This window comes from Ovis aries, chromosome 1 (assembly GCF_016772045.2).
Source record: "Ovis aries strain OAR_USU_Benz2616 breed Rambouillet chromosome 1, ARS-UI_Ramb_v3.0, whole genome shotgun sequence".
NCBI classification, from domain to species: domain Eukaryota; kingdom Metazoa; phylum Chordata; class Mammalia; order Artiodactyla; family Bovidae; genus Ovis; species Ovis aries.
This window is the reverse complement of record NC_056054.1, coordinates 217940479-217958875: the sequence shown is the minus strand read 5'-3', so window position 1 is coordinate 217958875 and position 18397 is coordinate 217940479. Positions and strand designations below refer to the sequence as shown.

General features: G+C 36.9%; 1 protein-coding gene and 1 non-coding gene across 41 annotated transcripts in view; both read right to left on the bottom strand.

Moving 5' to 3' along the window:
• Nucleotides 1-700: 700 nt before the first annotated feature.
• Nucleotides 701-18397, bottom strand: part of PHC3 (polyhomeotic homolog 3) — a 79730-nt gene continuing 62033 nt past the window's right edge. For 23 of the 40 annotated variants that reach the window (XM_015092558.4, XM_060393866.1, XM_060393928.1 and 20 more), the window contains 3 exons: nucleotides 15382-15514; nucleotides 15059-15290; nucleotides 701-9600 (listed from right to left, as the gene is read on the bottom strand). In XM_015092558.4, the coding sequence (XP_014948044.2) occupies nucleotides 9446-9600; nucleotides 15059-15290; nucleotides 15382-15514 (520 nt within the window). In that variant the 3' untranslated portion in view covers nucleotides 701-9445. Of the gene's footprint in view, nucleotides 15291-15381; nucleotides 15515-17392; nucleotides 17554-18397 lie in introns of those variants that run through there. The other 17 variants (XM_060393875.1, XM_060393881.1, XM_060393932.1 and 14 more) reach the window with 6 other exon arrangements.
• On the bottom strand, nucleotides 16472-16576 carry LOC114111199 (U6 spliceosomal RNA). The gene has a single exon (XR_003587290.2). It is a non-coding gene; the product is annotated as a U6 spliceosomal RNA (small nuclear RNA).

Sequence of the window (18397 nt, the reverse complement as noted above, 5' to 3'; positions counted from 1 at the left end):
ACATCTGTTCTTAATGCAAATATTCCCAAGAGCAGAGTTTTTGTTGCTCACCACAGAGAGCTGGGACTGGTGACTGGGTCTCCTCCATGACATACCAGATTTGTTTCCAGCTGTGACTTAGATCTGTCATAGAATCTGCATGGCAATCCACAATCACATTGGCAATATACCATCGTATGACAGAGTTTATCCTTAGCACTGTTGATGTTGTAGGTTGGATAATCCTTTGTTGTGGGAGCTGCCCCATGTACTATATAGGATGTTCCGGAGCACCTCTGCCGTTCCTCCACCAGATGCCAGTAGAACCTCCTTCCCCAGTCACCACAATCAGTGTCTCCAGAAATTGCCATACTTACCTTGGGCAAGTTCATGTGTGAGAACTACTGAAGTGAAGCAATCTGAATGGCAGAGTAATCTGAAATCACACTGTGAGTTAAACTACAAAGACACCATCTAATTTGTCAATGTCTAAATATATGTTCTGCTTCTGTGTTCCTTTCCTTCTGAATGTATGGCTTTCTAACTGACCATACATGGGACTGAGATATTTAAAACTATTTTACTAATAACTAGTAAAGACTTACAACTCTCTGCGAATTTTAAATCTGGAAAATGTATACTGTTTCTAGCCCCTTTTTAAGCTGCTGGTTTACAAGATGCCCCATTCTTCACAAGCGTTAAAAAAAAAAATTATTCAATAGACTATCCAAATGGAAGAAGCTTTTATTTGTAAAGAAATGAACTTACAACTGGTCTACAATATATTATTGTAATATAAACAATATAAATAAATGATCCTGTAGGCCCACTAACCTTCCATCCAGACCCACATGAAGCAATGTTACAACAATATTCTATGTGAAAATGTGCAGGTTAACAAAGGTGCAATTACAAGCAAGTTTAAGCAGCAGAGTATAAGGTGCTTTAATTTAACAGTTAATGTTGCCATCAACAAACATCTGAATGTTCCATTTTACTTCACTGAATACAGACACAACAAATATGAAAATCTAAAATTCATACACATGCTACTGTTAATATGAAAGTGCGTTCTCTTTTAAAAAAATACACCAAATGGACAATCTTTTTACATAGATCATGGTGTGCTCTTATAATGCGAAATTAACTTCATTTTCAGGTTATACATTTTAAAACTGGTAGCTACGGACACCAATCTAGGAACACTAATGCTAAGAGTTCTAGAACTATTTCATTTCCTGTGAGGAGGACTCTAGTACAATATCCAACATAAAGAATACATCTATATATAATCTTAACATTTGTTTTTGTAAAGATAAAAAATGTTTTCTTTCCCCTTGATGATGCTTTTTGTTCATTCTGCATGGATCAGTGTTTGAGGTTTTAAAATATGAAAATCCTATTTTAGGACAATGGGAGGAACCAAAAGGAGGAATTTAAATCAGTTAACATGTGCTTGAAGCATCAAAAATAAAGTTTTTTTTTTAAAAAAGTTTATCACAATCTGCCTTTGTTAGATCAACAGCAAAAAGTATGCTTTCAACAAGCAAGAAGACAAAAAGGACTGATTCAACAAAGAGGCTTGGAATGCCCAACACCCGTGTCAGCTTCCATTCTGCACATTGCTGTCTACAACTCCAATCTTTATCACAAGCTCACCCCTTACTGTGAGGATAATTTTTAGAGCTTACTTTGACTTTTTTTTTTCCTATGGGGAAAAACATGCTTTTGAATGAGGTGATTGAGAATCTAGTTAAATGTCTTGGAAATTAGATGTCTAAAATTATTACCATCTTTGCACACTCAAACTGGTCTTTTAAAATTTAGAATACACATACAAAAAATATTTATGTAATATTTTAACAGCAAAAATATTTGAAAAACTAGGTAAACTAAAATACTTTAGAAGTTTTAGCCAGTACCATGGAAAAAATTTTTTAAACCCAGACTATCTGGTTACTTGGATGTTAGTGTTCCTATTTACAAACACTTTATTACAGATTCTATTCTTAACACTTATTTGGACATTTTCCTGCTTTAAAAAGCTGTTTATGATACACAGAAGTTTTTTTAATCTTTTTTCATTTTGCATCTATTATGGAGAAATTAATAAAGTGTCAAACAGGAAATTACACCATAACTCAGAATTCTCTGGTGGCAAGGAAATTTCTACCCAGTTAAATCAATCCTCCCATTCTGTGTTTGCTCCCCAAATACTTGTAAATTCAAGCTCCAAGCATGGAACTGTTTTATTGTTTATAGGTTCTGCATGTTAAAGGAAACCCCTTTACTATGTAAAAGATGTGTGCTTTCTAAAAAGTAGATATTTGTGATAATTGTAGAATTTTATGTAGTATTTCTTGCTTTAAAAAGAAACACAAAAACTAAACCTGTTCAGCAAGCTCCTTTGAGATTTTTGTTTTCAGAAGTTACTGCACTGTCAATACTGGGTGTAAAGCTTTCTTAGTACAGAATGTATATAGTAAGCCAGCACCAGCTTTCCTCATGATCTTCTGCCACACACCCGCATATCAATACCTCTGGAACAGACTCGTGTCAAAGTAACTGAGAAATATGGGCTGTTCAAATAGCTTCAAAATGTAAATCCTAATATTAAGTACCTTTAATTTTATAAGCTAATTAGGTCCATGGATTATTATGCAAAATGTGTTATAGGAATTGTTATATGATTCAGTCAGACCCCTTGGATATCATCTAGCTTAATCCTTTACCCAATGAATAAATGAGCTCCAACTTTATATTCACTGCATTAAGTAATAATTTATGCCAAATGTTTTAATAAACATTTATGACAAAATGTTTATGCCACTATCAAAACTGAGGGCAAGAGTTCCTTAAGTCAGGTATACCAACCACACACTGCACTCTACATAGTGAATGTTCAAATGGTTTGCTAAATGAATGGATAAATGAATGACAGTATTTAGATGTGTTTAGTGATTTAGCAAGCATTTAGAAAAATCTCGACTTCCCTGGTGGCTCAGACGGTAAAGCATCTGCCTACAATGTGGGAGACCCGGGTTCAATCCCTGGGTTGGGAAGGTCTCCTGGAGAAGAAAATGACAACCCACTCCAGTATCTTGCCTGGAAAATCCCAGGGACGGAGGAGTCTGGTGGGCTACAGTCCATGGGGTCGCAGAGAGTCAGACACGACTGAGCGACTTTCACTTTAGAAAAATCTCAATTAGCTCATCTGTGTGAATTTTCTACCTTAATCCTAAGGAGAACAAAGACTGTGGGTGTCCCAGGAAATGGATCATAATAAATAATTATCTTTTAGCCAAAGCTCTTAAGCGTGAAACAAACCATTAAAAAAAGAAATTAAGAGAGAAAGAAGTAGGAGCAACTTTAAAAAATACCCCACTATGTGGTCTGGAATCATAGTTTATACAGCTTAAAGATGATTTAAACAAAATCAACCTTTTGAGTAGTATAGGCTCCATACTGAATATTCAGAAGAGGGAACAGGTTATAAACTTAGTAATGGCCTAAGATATCACACAGCTAATTTATGAACTAGCAGTAAAACTCCAGTCTCCCAGCGAGTATTTTATCTTCACTTACCATGTTCATTTAATGATTATGTCCACCTATTGTTTGCTACTGTTATTATTTGCTAAGTTATTATTTAGTACTACCTAAAATTATGGTTTTAACATAAATATTAGAAAAGATTTTAGCAATGAATACATCTGGTTTGCTTGAGGCAAGACTAAAGTTCCTTTTCTAAAACAGGTTGATGTTCATTTCACTACTATTCCTCATCACTCTCTTATAAATACCAACTGTTTCACCTCCATCCATTAAAGCTCCACAAAAATCAAGGATTTAGCACTGATAATAGTCCCTAAAGTATAACTTTTAAGTCAATAAATGACAACTACTATCAATCCTTAAGATTACTGGCATCAATTTAAATAGGTGGTCTAAAAGGGCTTACTTTTATTACTCTTATATTTAAAACTGTACCATGTTAGCATAATAAGTGCTTTAAATTTATATTGATTTTTTTGTCCAAATTAAATTTCATTCATTACTTTTTAAAATATTTTAAAACCTTGGCACAGGCTTCTTTCTATGGATTCATACTGATGCTACCAATATCATTCACAGCAACTGTACTTTTCAGTAGAGAAAAATGTTTTAATGTACTTCTTCCCTAATGTCGGAGGTTGAAATAGTCACCTTTAATAAGTAAAGTTAAATGTTCATAAGCTGTTCAAAGGGGGAAAAAAATGAAACTGTGGAAAGCATTTCCCAAAGCTTCCATGAACATGGCACTTTAAGAGGTGTGTTGTCAGAGTAGAATGGGAGAGCTTTTATTAGAGAAGCTGGGCTTCAAATCTGAGGAGAAGGGCAGGTCTCCCTTTTCATGCAAGTATACTAAAAGGCAAGTTCAGAAAAAGCCACATGTTTTGCTCTGGAATATGATGATTATTATTTGTACTAGTGCTTTACAGTTTTCAAAAACAACTATCATAGTATTTTAAAATAGATTAAATAAGCTCTGAAAAATATGTAAAAAGTTCTAAAAATTCTTTAAAATTTAGGAATTTTCCAAAGATAATATAATTTTCAACATTTTTTACTGAAGAAATGGCTTATATTAGTGCTGAGTAAAACTATATGATACATTTTTTGATCTTCTAACAAAAAAGGAATTATCTTCCCAAAGAATCTTTTTAAAGTGTACAGCTTATAGGTTGAAATTAAATTTTAATAAGATTGCATATTTACTTTCCCTAATACTGCATTTTTTGTGCTTATTTAATTGAATCACAACTGTTAGATAAAAATCAAATGCTCTAGATTCAGAAATACCAATTTTGATGAAGGTAGATTAAACAGTTTTTTCAAGAACCACACTACTGTGCATCAAAGAAAGAGGTAGGCTTGTAGTTACTGAAATCCACACTAAGAAAACAGAACCCTACAGCTCTAGTCATCCGATTCTCAGACCAAGACACAATCTAACAAAATACTATCCGTGGATACTCTCTCCTCTATATAATTCTGATACCTCATAAAACCTTTGAGTTCTTGACAAATACTCTTCCCAACTATACCAGCTGTTAACCTTCCTCAGAAGTCAAAAATCACTGATTTATGTATCACTGGAACTGTTAATGTGCTCCTAAGGGCAGGATCATTTGACCAGGAGAGTAAAAGAATGACTTTGATTGCAGGTAAATCTTGACATTAAGGAAAAAAAAAACAACCCTACACCCTGTTTATTGCAGTAAACGGAACCCAACCATTACAATTTATTTGAACTACGAATGGCCATATCTATACAATACCACCTCACTCAGTTAACTGAATTATCCTCTTGGGTCTGGAATGCTTTTCTTTCTGTTTGTCTCGTCCCCCACTTCCCTGTCATTTCCCCTAGAAAACCTTCCCCAAGGCCCAGCAGTAGTGTGCAGGAAACATCTGAGAGGACACTGTGCAGAGTGGCCAGCTTCCACTGCCCAGAGGCTGCTCAAAGACAGGAGTCGAGTGCTAGGTATTAGAAATTCCTGCCCCAGTTAGTTCCTCCCTGAAATTAACCCTACCACAGAGTTGTCTGTAGGGCCTCTCAGGCAAAGAAGAAAGTTATCAGTCTCCTTCGGGCTTGAGGACGTAAGGGAGAATGAGGCCCTTTCATCCTATTAGGCAATAGTGTTCCTCAATGCCCGTTGCTCAGAGGCAGCATGAGTTCTTGCCATTCAATGAGGGGAGAGGGAGGATCTTCAAACCACAAAATATAACCAAGCTGTCCTAGTTGAAAATACATTTTTGAAATGTTCTAACAGTGTGTCCAGCCAGGGATTTCTTCCACATGATATGGCTATGAAGACAGCATCTTTCCCATGCATCTGTACTAGTCTCTTTCCAAAATTCTTTACACACATGTAAACACAGCCTAAAACTACACACAATCTATGCATTGCCTCACTACCATACTTTATGCCATGGTGGTACCAAAACCTTGCAAATGCAAACAATGGGTCTTCATAATATTTAGATGAACAAGTCAGGTGACATGAGGCACTAGGACAGATTTCAATCCAAGACTGGTATCTGAATACACTGTCTGACTATAACATCACACTGGATATGGGAAAATTAGCTATGCCAAAAATTTAAGTGGGCTACCTAAACAAATTTTTTTCTATTTAAAACTAGGTAAAATGAGTATTAACTTCAAGAGTACGGAGATGTGTTCAGTGTTAAGATGGGATAAACTAAACGTGGCAGGTCTCCTGTCTGCTTCTCCTGTCCTCAAGCTCCATCACTAACATTGCTTTCCGCCTACTCCACATTCTCTGTTCAGAGGGGACAGCGTTAAACTGGGACTTTAGAAAGGGTCTGTTTAGAGAATGCTCCAGCAAATTAAAAGTACCATCATGGGAAAATAACCAGCCCCTTAGAAAGCAACAGGTTGTGGGACAGCACTCTCATACTGATCTTATCAAAGCTGCACCACTGTGTAAGACACATGCCCACATAAGGCTTGAGGAAAACGCGAATCATGTAAGAAACAATTTTTACAAACCAGCTGTTTACTTTCTTAAGCACACATGACTTAACACAAGTAAAATTTCAGACTTGTAGGGATTTCCTTCCTCAATGGGAAAAGAGTGCCTCAGTATGAAGAAGTCAGAAAATGCAAACTTAGGTAGCAAAAAGAAAGAAGAACTTCCCATGTCCCCTTTCTGCTCATCATTCCCTCTCAATCAAAATCCTGGAACAGGCAGTAATATGAAGGGAAAGGAGAATGACAGCACTCACCCCGCCTATTTCATGCTAAAACTGTGCTTAGAGCTAAGGAGGGAGGGGGGCATCCAGTGTTATCATCTATATCCATTAAATGTAGAGCTGAAATTTTAGAATTCACATGATTAAATCATCCAGAAAGAAAACAACTGTGTCAATGGTAAAGCTACTACTTAAAAGCCAATGAGCCATTTCTAAAATAAATTGGAAAAAAAGCAAGTGTGTTTTTTCAGTATGTTTTGAGTGGGGACAGCAGATCTCGACTGTTTTTAACATTATTATACCATTTAGGATTATAAGGTGCTCTCCAATGGAAACCCCCTCGTAAACGTTCTTGGACACCAAGCACGGTGTGAAGCACAGGGGCTCTGGGTAGGTACATGACAACTGGGATCAGAAGAGCAAGCGAGCAGGAGAACCTGTAATGCAGGTTATATGTCGATAATATAGTTATGGGAGGTGCTCATTACTGCTAGAGGAGTCTATCCCCAAAGAATCAATTTTGTGTGGACTGTCTATGGATCGTCTATGACAAAGTTTTACTTCAGGAGAGAGTTTCCTTTGTGCCCTTCAGCCCTCATACAGTGGACCGGCTCCTGCTAACGCTTCGCCTTCACTTGTGTCCTGAAATTGCAAGCTGAGGGGGAAAGTCAAAGCAACTCTTGTCATAAAGATTAACTGCTAATAAATGAAAACTGACTGTAGAGTACCTACCTTTCCTTGGAACTTTAATCCAGTAATTAAAAATGTGATATAAAAGAAATATGTGACATACACTACAAGCTATTGTAGGTCTGGAACATGAGCCTTATACTATATTACATATTCTAATCCTACACATAACTATCAGTAAACATCTTTTTTTTAAAAAACATTACTACACAAAAGAATCCCACAAAGCATACATTCAAACAAGAGGCATCTAAAGGTTAAAAAAATTACCCACTGTATTTTTGTATAAAAATAATCAACATTCTCTAATGTACACAAAGCCAAAAGATAAATATCTGTGATGTCTTTAATGACATCTTTAGTCTTCTAATAGCGTAACACAATCTTTCTGAAAAGATCAGTGACAATGACTGAAACCCATGGACTCTTCCTCACTTACTGAACGTCTGCCAAATATCTGTGTATGTTCCTTCAATTACTAAAAGATTTCCATTGTATGGTAAAGAGAAGATGATAAAAGAGTCAAATGTTTTTGATGTCCAGGACTATATATAGTTTACAGGGCTCCTACAACAACTTTTAGTGCCATAACTAACGCAACACTAACTGTTCAATGAAAAATTTTGCTTTAAAGATTTTTTTCCCTAAAACATGTACATACAAAATTAGACTCAATTTATCGAAGAGTGCTTTGCAGGAAGCATACAAGGATTTAGTCTAGGAAAAAGGAATGTGCATTCTAGCTAGATCCACCTTGTTCAACACTAGAAAAATCCAAAAACCAACCACATAGCCACCACAAACTAGCGCCCTGCCAGCAAAGGCCGAGCCCTTGTTCTTAAGGCATAATCATATTATGCCTTCATCAGTGCAGAGATATGAAAGATTATTATTATGAATCAATTCTGAGAGTCAAATTATTGGTATGCTAGTTCTCATTTTATATGCCAACTTAATGGATTTCCCATTTTCTAGAATGCATAAAGCTGGGAACAATATTCCAGCAGAACATTAATGCTATCTGAAATATTTCCATTATACAATGTATTCCTTATTACATCCCATCTTTTTTTTTTTCCCAAAAAATATCCCTCTGGGTGGAAAAGACCAACATTAATCACTCCTTCAATATGGTTTCTCAGCCTTAGCACTACTGACATTTTGGACCAAATAGCTCTTTGCTGTAGAGGGCTGTCCTGTGCATTTGTAGGATATTTAGTGACATCCCTGTCCTCCACATGCCAGATACCAAGAGCAACCCTCCCCTCCCCTAACCCTGAGGCTGTGACAACCAAAACGTCCCTTGACATTGTCAGATGTCACCTGGGGAACAAACCTGACCTCGATTTAGAAGCACTGCTCTAAATGAACAAAAACTAAGAGGAAAACGAACTTCCAAATTCTTGGTCAAGTTTGGAAGAGAAACCAAGTCTTCTAACTTCCAGATCAGTATTATTCATGCTAGAATGCAATTCTTTTTATAGATAAAGCAACTGTTTAACAGACATGTTTTTTTTAAACATACACTGATATCTCATTGCATACAATTCCAGTCACTGGACTCCAAAATTATTCCTTAATTACTCCTAAATTTATATCTCTCATGACAACCTATAGAAAACTTATAGGGTAGAAAAATGTATATAAGAAAACCAAATCAAAAGAGGAGAAATGTAAATTATTAAGTTACTTTCAAAAGGATTTTTATATTAATGATAAACATCACCTTTTAAAAAATTATCTAGTAAAACACTTTGAAAAATATCATGACCCTCTGTAACAAGTCTTTCAATGTTGTGTGTAACCTGTAAAATTAATTCACCCATGTTAGCTAATTATGAAAATGTATAATGAATTACTGTATCTGTACAAGTGTCAGCCTTTGATGCAGGGATCCCAATGTGCTTGGCTATCCGCCACAGTAAGTGATAATATTTTAGGCCAACTTGAGCCTTTACCCTTACAAGTTGGTTTAAGAATACAATTGCTGTTATCGCAAAGCCTCATGATCCTGTTAAGATTCCTTCAGAGAGTTGATGCGTGCACAGATCTTTAGGGCTGGGCCTAGCTTGATATTCATTGCACTCATGAGATGGTCTTCTTTGAGCAAGAGAAGAGCCTGTCCATCAATCTCCTGTGCTCTGAACTCATCTGCGATATCCTGGCAGCCTAGAATTTCATCAGAGGAAGGATGTTAGAATTAATACACAACAATCTGACATCACTGCTAACAGTCACAGATAAGTCACCCTGGGTGACTTAACACAGGCTGAGAAACAAATGAAATTTACTGATGGCAGTCGTAGGCTCACTCTGGAAGAAGGCAGTATTTCTTGGCATTCTAAAAGAAATTAAAAATTTGAAATCTAGGTAAAGCAATTTACTTGGAATTCTTGCCTTAAAAATAATATTGCAGAAATAATTAGTAAGAGGTTAAATGTACAGCTCGTTCAGTCCAGACGTAACACACCTTCATGAAAGGACCATGCTGCCACCTGAGAGCACACCACACACGCAAGCCTGGATTAACTGCTTGTAACGCCTCGAGAACTCTTCTCTGTATCCGATACCCTTCACATAGAGGTACAAAAGAATACAGCACACTGTTCTGCCGCTTAATTTGGAAATATTTTCTCAAGTACCACTTTCACTGTCATTGGTAGTTTTATTCTGATTTACAACCTTTGACTGCCAGGCACATCTGAAACATTTTTATTATTCACTCAGCATAGAACCAATCCATCAAAATTATAGTATCAATCTACTGTCGAAATGTATTACAATACTCAATTTGTAATTTCAACTTCAAATCTTAACATCATTGGACTCATCTCCACTTCTGATAAGAAAACAAATTCTTAATGAAATCTTGAGCTTGCTGGGCTAATCTCTTGATGAATAACCAATATTTTACCTTTCAGCATAAACTGGGTGCTTTAGAACAAGTAACTGTGAACACTCTACTTGACCCTCGAACGTTTTTATTATCCACCACATTTTGCACAGCTAATGAACTTCCCCACTAAGGGTAAAGAAACCAGCAGGGAAAGTAATGAATTAAGGACCCATGAGAGGAGAGAATACATAAACGTGGAAGCTTCCTTATAAAAGACAAAATTATGAAAGTGAATTTAAGAATAAAAAAACTAAGAGCTTCAAGTCTCTTTTCTTCAAATCAGCATTCTAAGGGAAAACACAAAGAAAAAGATAATGCACAATGACAATGGTTACGTTATATCTTTGGGTAGGACTCTGCTGGAGTCATTATTCTTTCTACTGCAAATGTATCATCCTCTTGTTTATGTAAGGTAACAATGAAATCCCTATAACCCCAGTACCAAACACAAAACACTGCAGGTGCTAAACACCTGTATTTTTGGGTAAGTGAAGGACTGAACCAAAACAGAATCTGCTAAAAAGGAGCCATCTGTAAGAGTAATGCAGATTTTTTTTCCTGTATTCAGCTGTGTGGCCAGCTTTTCTCTTGCTTCTTTCTTTCCCAGCTTCTCTCCTGATTGTAACCTGCCTGTCTTCTATGTGGCAGTCAGCTTTTCAATTCCTCTATTTTAATAATTTCTCAGATTTTTAAAAATTGCTATTTCAAAAGTACCCTCCACAGAATTTTTATGGTTTTGGCTATTTACCATATAAAAGAAACTAAATAGTTAAAATGAGATTACTCACCATAGAAAAGCCCCTTTTCTTTTCCCAGAGGTAGCTCTCAAAACTGAGCAGACAAAACTGACTAATCTTGCATCTAGTTGTGACTTCATCCTTCTTTTTATGAAAGAACTAATGTTCTTCTCTCTTCAGTCTTACTTACAAGAACACAGGAAAGAAGAGAAGAGAAAGACAGGGTAGGACTTACTTAGATTCAGAAAAGAGAAGCAGTGAGAAGTAATGAGGACCATAAGAGCTACATTTGGGAATAGAAACAAGGAGTTCTCCATGAAGAAATTCATAGTATGTTCTTATTCCTCAGTATTATTAGATCCCTCTTCAAATGTCTTCTTGTAGGTAGACAAAATATGTGTTAGCGAAATAATAAAGAACAAAATGTGGGGAAACAGCATGATCAAACAGGAATGATCTTCAGAATTTTAGATCACAACTTTCTTAAGCCAACCACAAAAAAAGGATGTTTATACATTAGTATAGAAATGAAAAAATAAAGTGATTTTAAAAAGGGGAGGCAGAGGCAAATCTAGATGCCCAAGGTATACTGAGCTAAAATTCTATGAATTTCTGACGTATTCAGAATCTACATCTATAGAACACAGCTGGTGCTCCAGGGACATTACAGAACATACCCTGACTGCAACAAGCAGTCAGCTCAGCTGGCTTCACATCCCCAGAAGCAGATCAGGATGGGATGGACCTCTGCACACAGACATGGGTCCTAAAGGAACCTCGCAAGTGCCCAGTCACATTTCCAGCTAACCCTAAAACAAAATCACCCCATACAAAAATTAACCTCGGTAAGGATATGAAAGGCCATCACCTGCGCTCAACATCACAGAACAAACGAGTCCCAATATCAATATTATGAAACCACAGTAAATAGTCATGTTTTTAAACAATACCTACTTTTTACACCTACACAGAAACTAAACCTACTGCAGATTCACAGACCAACAAATACAGACTAAAGTGACCTTTGCAAAACGCAGTTCACTGTATCAAGGAAGAGTTAAAGAAGATAACTGCAGTAAACCGAGAGTACAAAGAACCTTTCCTATAGAGAACTTTTTAATGTACAAACATTTAGAAGAAGATAATATTTTACTCTGGTAACAGCTCTGAGACTTGTCTGCATACCAGCTCTAATATGGGCCCACCAAGATGGTTCACAAGATGACTACAACAAGAAGAGAAAACTCTAGGAATAAATACAGGTGCCCTGATGAAAGAGGGAGACCCAGCCTCAACTGAAAAGAAACAAAAATGCAAGAGATTACAAAATTTACAAGTTCATTCATTCCAAGAGAAGAGCTCAGGGGAAAAAATAAAATACAGCCCAGTATGAGCTGAAAGAGGCTCAAAAGGATTTACAAAGGCCAGATGAACACAGAGAAATGACACTAACGGCCTTTTCTGGCTGAGATTTACCTTAAGCCACAGGCATTATTCAGAGAAAAACTCTGAGAAAGAAGATGTAACGCATCACACAAATAAGCTTGTTACTCAGCCTATCAAAGCAGTTTAGAAATACTCCCATTTAATCAGTAAGAAAGTAGTTATATTCAGCACATTCTTAATACCAAGAAATTCTAAATTATAAAACAGTCTGGGTCTACCTTATATGTAATTTTCTCTAAAAGGCTGGCAACAAAATTGTCTTAACTCAATAAGGCAAGCATCTCAAGTTATAAGAAATAATTTTTTTCAATTCAATGAAGGAAGAACAAAACAAAAGAGTTAGCCTTTGTCCTAATAAAGCAGCCAAGAGTGGCCTTGTCGCAAATAGATGCTGGGGAAAATTAGAAAACTAGCCCTAAAAAAAGCATATGAAGTGACAGAACAATCAGCAGCAGCTGTTATTTGTTATCTGTTTGGCCAACTACTTTCCTCCTCCCCAAAGGAAAAGAAATATTTCCCCCCTCCAAATGAGAAATCAGGCTAACAAACAGCTCATATATCCCATCTGGAAGACTGAGACTGTCTAAAGATGACAGTTCCAATGTTAATTCTCAAGACAGTTAGACTGGTGTAAAACTTAAAATTTATTTCATTAACTGTTAAAGCCACACCCTGTGAAGACGCACCATTCTCTAACGTATCAGCTTTTTAAAGCAGATTCTAAACCCACATGGTCAGCACTTGAATCACACCTAAGTTTTCCTAGGTGCATGCTTAAAAATCTTCCCAGGAAAAATGTATCCCTTCTTTAAACAATTTCATCTTTCTTTAAAAGTGACCATATCTTGTTTAATAGAAAAAAAAGCTTACTTCACATTTTAAAAATAAGCCATTAAAAAATAATTTAATAAAACTCGAGTTCTGTATATTTATCTCCCTCAAACTTGACATCCTGATAAAACCACTGAAAGTTGAAAACATCAAGTCAAAAATGCATTTGACACACCTAAACTTCCAAACATCATAGCCTAGCTTAGCCTACTTTAAACATCCTCAGAACATTAAGAATACCCTACTGTAAGTAGGGCAAAGCTATCTAACATATAAAGGCAGCTTTATAATAAAGTGTTGAATATCTCATGGAAGTTACTGAATACTGTACTGAGAGCAGAAACCAGAATGAGTGCATGAATCAAGCATGGTTTCGTCAGCTATTCACCCTCATGACAGCACGGCTGATGGAGCTGTCCTGCCCAATCTGCAGAGAGTATCATGCTTCGCATCAACAGCAAAAGATCAAAATCCAAAATCTGAAGCACGCTTTCTACTTAATGTATATCACTTTTGTACCACCGTAAAATCCAAAGTTCCTTAAGTCTGTCCATCACAAGTCAGGAACCATCTGTGTAAGGTAAACTGGCTAACAGATTTAAAAAAAAAATGCAGAATACTTCTGAATATATTTTCTTCAATCGTAAGATTTTAGCTATAAGTCTGCTTCTGAGACAGTGGTCACCTTCATAGAAAGACTGATTACCAAATATAGGTGGATTAGTTTTAGTTAAGTCTGGACAAGTTCAAAGGGGATGTATTTTTCTGGAAAGCTTGTTTCAAGAGAAACGGTATGATTCACCAAAAACCCAAAATGGAGCAAATGTTTTTAAAAATCTTACTTTCCACATTCATAAAGTTAAAGTGAATGATAAAAGATTTGCTGATTAAAAAAATACAAACTGTCTCAACATATAGAGGCAGTGTGGGTCTCATCATTGGCAAAGGTGGTCTTCAGTACCCAGCCCAGTAGAGAAAGTGGATATAAAAGATTATTGTTTAGTAAAGATAAAAGAACATAACGACTTAAGCTGATGGAAAGAATACCAAATGAGAGAGCAGGAAATATAAATAAGAAAGTAACCCTTAATATTGGAATGGAATATCATAACTGAATTTCAGTTGCCTACTTAATTTCAGAAGTGTTCTTGATGTCTTAAACTTTCTGCAAAGAATCAAAGAATGCAGCCTCCTTTAAAAGAAACAACATTTTTGGTTTAATTTTTTTTAAAGAAACCAAAATTTTATCACACTCTGAAAGGTCTTGATTAGCTTTCAAAAATGTAAAAAAAAATTTTGATCTGTGTTATTTCATTTAAAAAAGGTTAAATTAGGAAATGAGGAGGAAATATTGGTAGACTAGAAAACTGGAAGAGCAGAAGGGAAGAAGTGTCTGACTCAATCTCTCTACTGACCTCTCGAGAGAAATCAGACTGAAGAGAAGAGAGCACCTTTAATATCTTCACCGGCTGAGGAGTCACAGCAGAAGCAGGACTAGTCAGTTTTTATCGACTTGGGGGGTATGAGAAAATACCCAGTTGTGCTGAGGGAATAAGCAAGAGGAAACAGATCACATTTCAATAGCAAATGCCATTTAATGAGTATATATACACAGAACTTCTCTAGCCCTTTTGTGCAACAGGGGTGGATGGATCTAATGTCATTCCTCGGTGTGTGCACAAGGCAAAAATCAAGGTCAAAGTGGCCAATCACATACCGGGCAAAGAGTGGATGAAGGCCCAGACGTCATCAACTGTCCATATAGACGGCTCTGTTTGTGCCACTGGCAGCAGGCCGCTGTTTTCAGGCATCTTCCTCATCCTCACGTCCCGAAGCTCACGCTCTCTTTCCCGCTCACTCTGCCTGCGCAGGCGTGTTGTCATAGCAGATGGCACAGCATCTTCGTGAGAAGCCAAGTCTTCTTCTGCAGATGGATAAGTAATTGGAAGCTGGAAAATGTAGTACAAGTAAAATACAGCACTGCACTTTCCTTGTCTTTCTGAAAAGGGTATTGCACATTGAATCAAGGTTTCTACAGACCTGCCTAAGGATGTGTTCTCTTGCTGCCCCATCCGGGCCACTTGGACGACGGCCACGATGCCCGAGACCTTGATTATCAGGCTTACGATTCCAACGACTAAGTGCAAATTTTTTAGAACAGCTAACATTGTACCTAAGAAATTCAAGTAAGAAAAAAAACATTAAATGATGTGTGGGATGCTCCACTTAGTAATTATGACCTTAATTAAAGTGCAGTTGTGAATCAGTAAATGCCATTTATTTCATTATGGATTATAATACCTCAGAAAGTAAAGCACAGTGTTCAGTAAATTTATTATGCTAATAGTAAAAAAAAAATGGCCTCGTTATATATAATATAGCTCTCAATATAATACTGGACGCCTATAACAAGGTACTGATATCTCCTAATAACAGCATGATAGTGGGAAACTTTCTGCAAAATACAAACAATAACTCATTTTTACAGCTGCAAAATAATTCAAGGTTCCAGGAGAAGAAATTATTAGTTAACTATTTAGATGATCATTCAAATGGTTATTTTCTTGGGTAACCATTTCTGAAGAGATTTTTTTTTAAGAGATTAATATAGTAGAGAAGAGGAAATCTCAAATGGCTAGTAAAATATTTGTCAAATATAACTAAAATCAAAGACAGAAAGGTAAAGTTGAGTTATCAAAGTTATACAAGGAATTCATGGTTCTTAGGAATTCAGGCAATTCAGATATAGTTCAATCCTTAAAACTGGCTGGAAAAGGACCTCCCTGGTGGACTAGTAGTTGGGAATCTGCCTGTCAACGCAGGGACACAGGGTGATCCCCGGCCTGGGAAGACTCCACATGCTGCAGAGCAGCTAAGTGTGCACCACAACTACTGACATCCACATACACGTAAGCCTGTGCTCCTCAACAAAAGAAGCCACCACAATGAGAACCTCACACACTGCAACTAGAGTAGCCCCTGCTCTCCAAACTAAAGAAAGCCCTCGTGCAGCCATGAGGACCTAGCACAGCCAGTGAATTTATTTTTTCTTTAAAAAAACTGGCTGGAAGATCATTTTTATCAAAACAGACTAATATTTTTAAGTGTATATTTTAATATATACATATTTTTAAATGTGGAACATTTATTAATTTGCCTATCATTTTATGCAGGGACCATGCTAATCTTCTCTATAGCGTTCTAATTTTAGCATATGTATTGTCAAAGTGAGCACTCATGACTTTTTTTAACATCAATCTTTATAAGGCCCTGGTGGCTCAGATGGTAGAGTCTGCCGGCAATCCAGGAGACACGGGTTTGATCCCTGGGTTGGGAAGCTTCCCTTGGAGAAGGGAATGGCAACTCACTCCAGTATTCTTGCCTGGAGAATTCCATGGACAGAGGACCCTGGCAGGCTACAGTCCACAGGGCTGCAATGAGTCAGACATGGCCGAGCAAATAACACTTTCACTTTCTAAGGCATGATGACAGTTTACTGGGACTTTACTGGAGGTCCAATGGTTAAAAATCCACATTTCACTGCAAAGGGTGCAGGTTCAATCCCTGGTTGGGGAACTAAGATCCTGCACGTTATGCAGTGTGCCCCCCCCCCCACCACCAAAAGACAATCTTTTGCCATGTATTGGGTTCCAATGCCCTAAACAGGGGCTGGGCAACTTTTTCTATAAAGGGCCAGATATTAAATGTTTTAGACTTTGTAGGCCACACAAAGGTTCTGCCACAACTATTCAACTCTGTGATTGTAACATAAAAGCAGCCACAGACAGTAATGAATGAGAATAGATGTGTTCCCGTAAAACTTTACTCAGTGACACTTGGGGCCTTCCTGGTGGCTCAGATGGTAAAGAATCTGCCTGCAATGCAGGAGAACTGGGTTTAATCTCTGGGTGGGGAAGACTGCCTGGAGAAAGGCATGGCTACCCACTCCAATATTCTTGCCTGGGAAGTCCCATGGTGGAGGAGCCTGGCAAGCTACAGTCCATGCAGTCACACACACGCTCAGTCAGAATGAGCGATACATTACATATAGTGACAGTTAAACTGAATTTTATTAATTTTCATGTGTCACAAAATAGTCTTCTGATTCTTTTTCAACCACCTAAAAATTTAAATACTATCCTTAGTTCAGGGGCCATACAAAAACAGGATACAGAAAGGACTCAGCCTGGGTATAGTCCTCTGACTCCTTCCCTAGAAAGAAGAGTGAAAAGAGATCATCTAATAAGCAAATTTCATAGTTCCTCTTTTTTTACACATAAAATTGCTGTTGTAATTTCTTATTTTCAAAGTTCTTTTTGAAACTCTTTTGCTCTAAGATGATTTTTCAGGGAAATGACAAGAATAAATCCCAGTTAACTTTGCTATTGAAAACTGTTTTACCAAAAGAAAATTCCCTCACTTATGTTTATGAAAATATCAATGAGGTGGAAGTAAGAAGTACTATGAGAGTAAATAGGCTATTTTTCCCCTAAAAATATAAAAAAGAAAAGAGGGTCCTGATGGTCACTTCATTTCACCCTGAAACAATTAAACAAGCTCCTCCTGTGTTCAATATGCTCATCTGTGGGCTCAGCTCTAAAGGTTTCTGATTTGCATTTACATCAACTAACAAACTTCTTTCCCAACTGACTAAAGAAGAGAGAAGGGAGACTAACTTTACATTTGCTATTTAGTCCCTAAATACTGAGATAGCGAAAAAAGATAGCTAGGCATACATGTAAACAGCATTTCTTACCTGACCTAACTTACCCTCCCCTCCTTACTCTTCTCTCCACTGTATTTTCCTACCTTAGGACCTCTAAGCCTCTAAAGAGCTCCACCTAAAGGTATACTACCTGACAACTCAACAATCACCTCTGGGAGAAGAGTGATGGTAGTGTGTTAACTGTCCTGAAATATTTCTGAATAGTTAAGAAGTTTAAAATATTCTGAAAGGCAATCCTCCTCTCAGTTTTTCATCCCTTTGAATCAGAGAGCCACTATTCTTTCTTGTGGTATATGCAAACAAAATAGGAGTTACAAAATTTGATTAGGA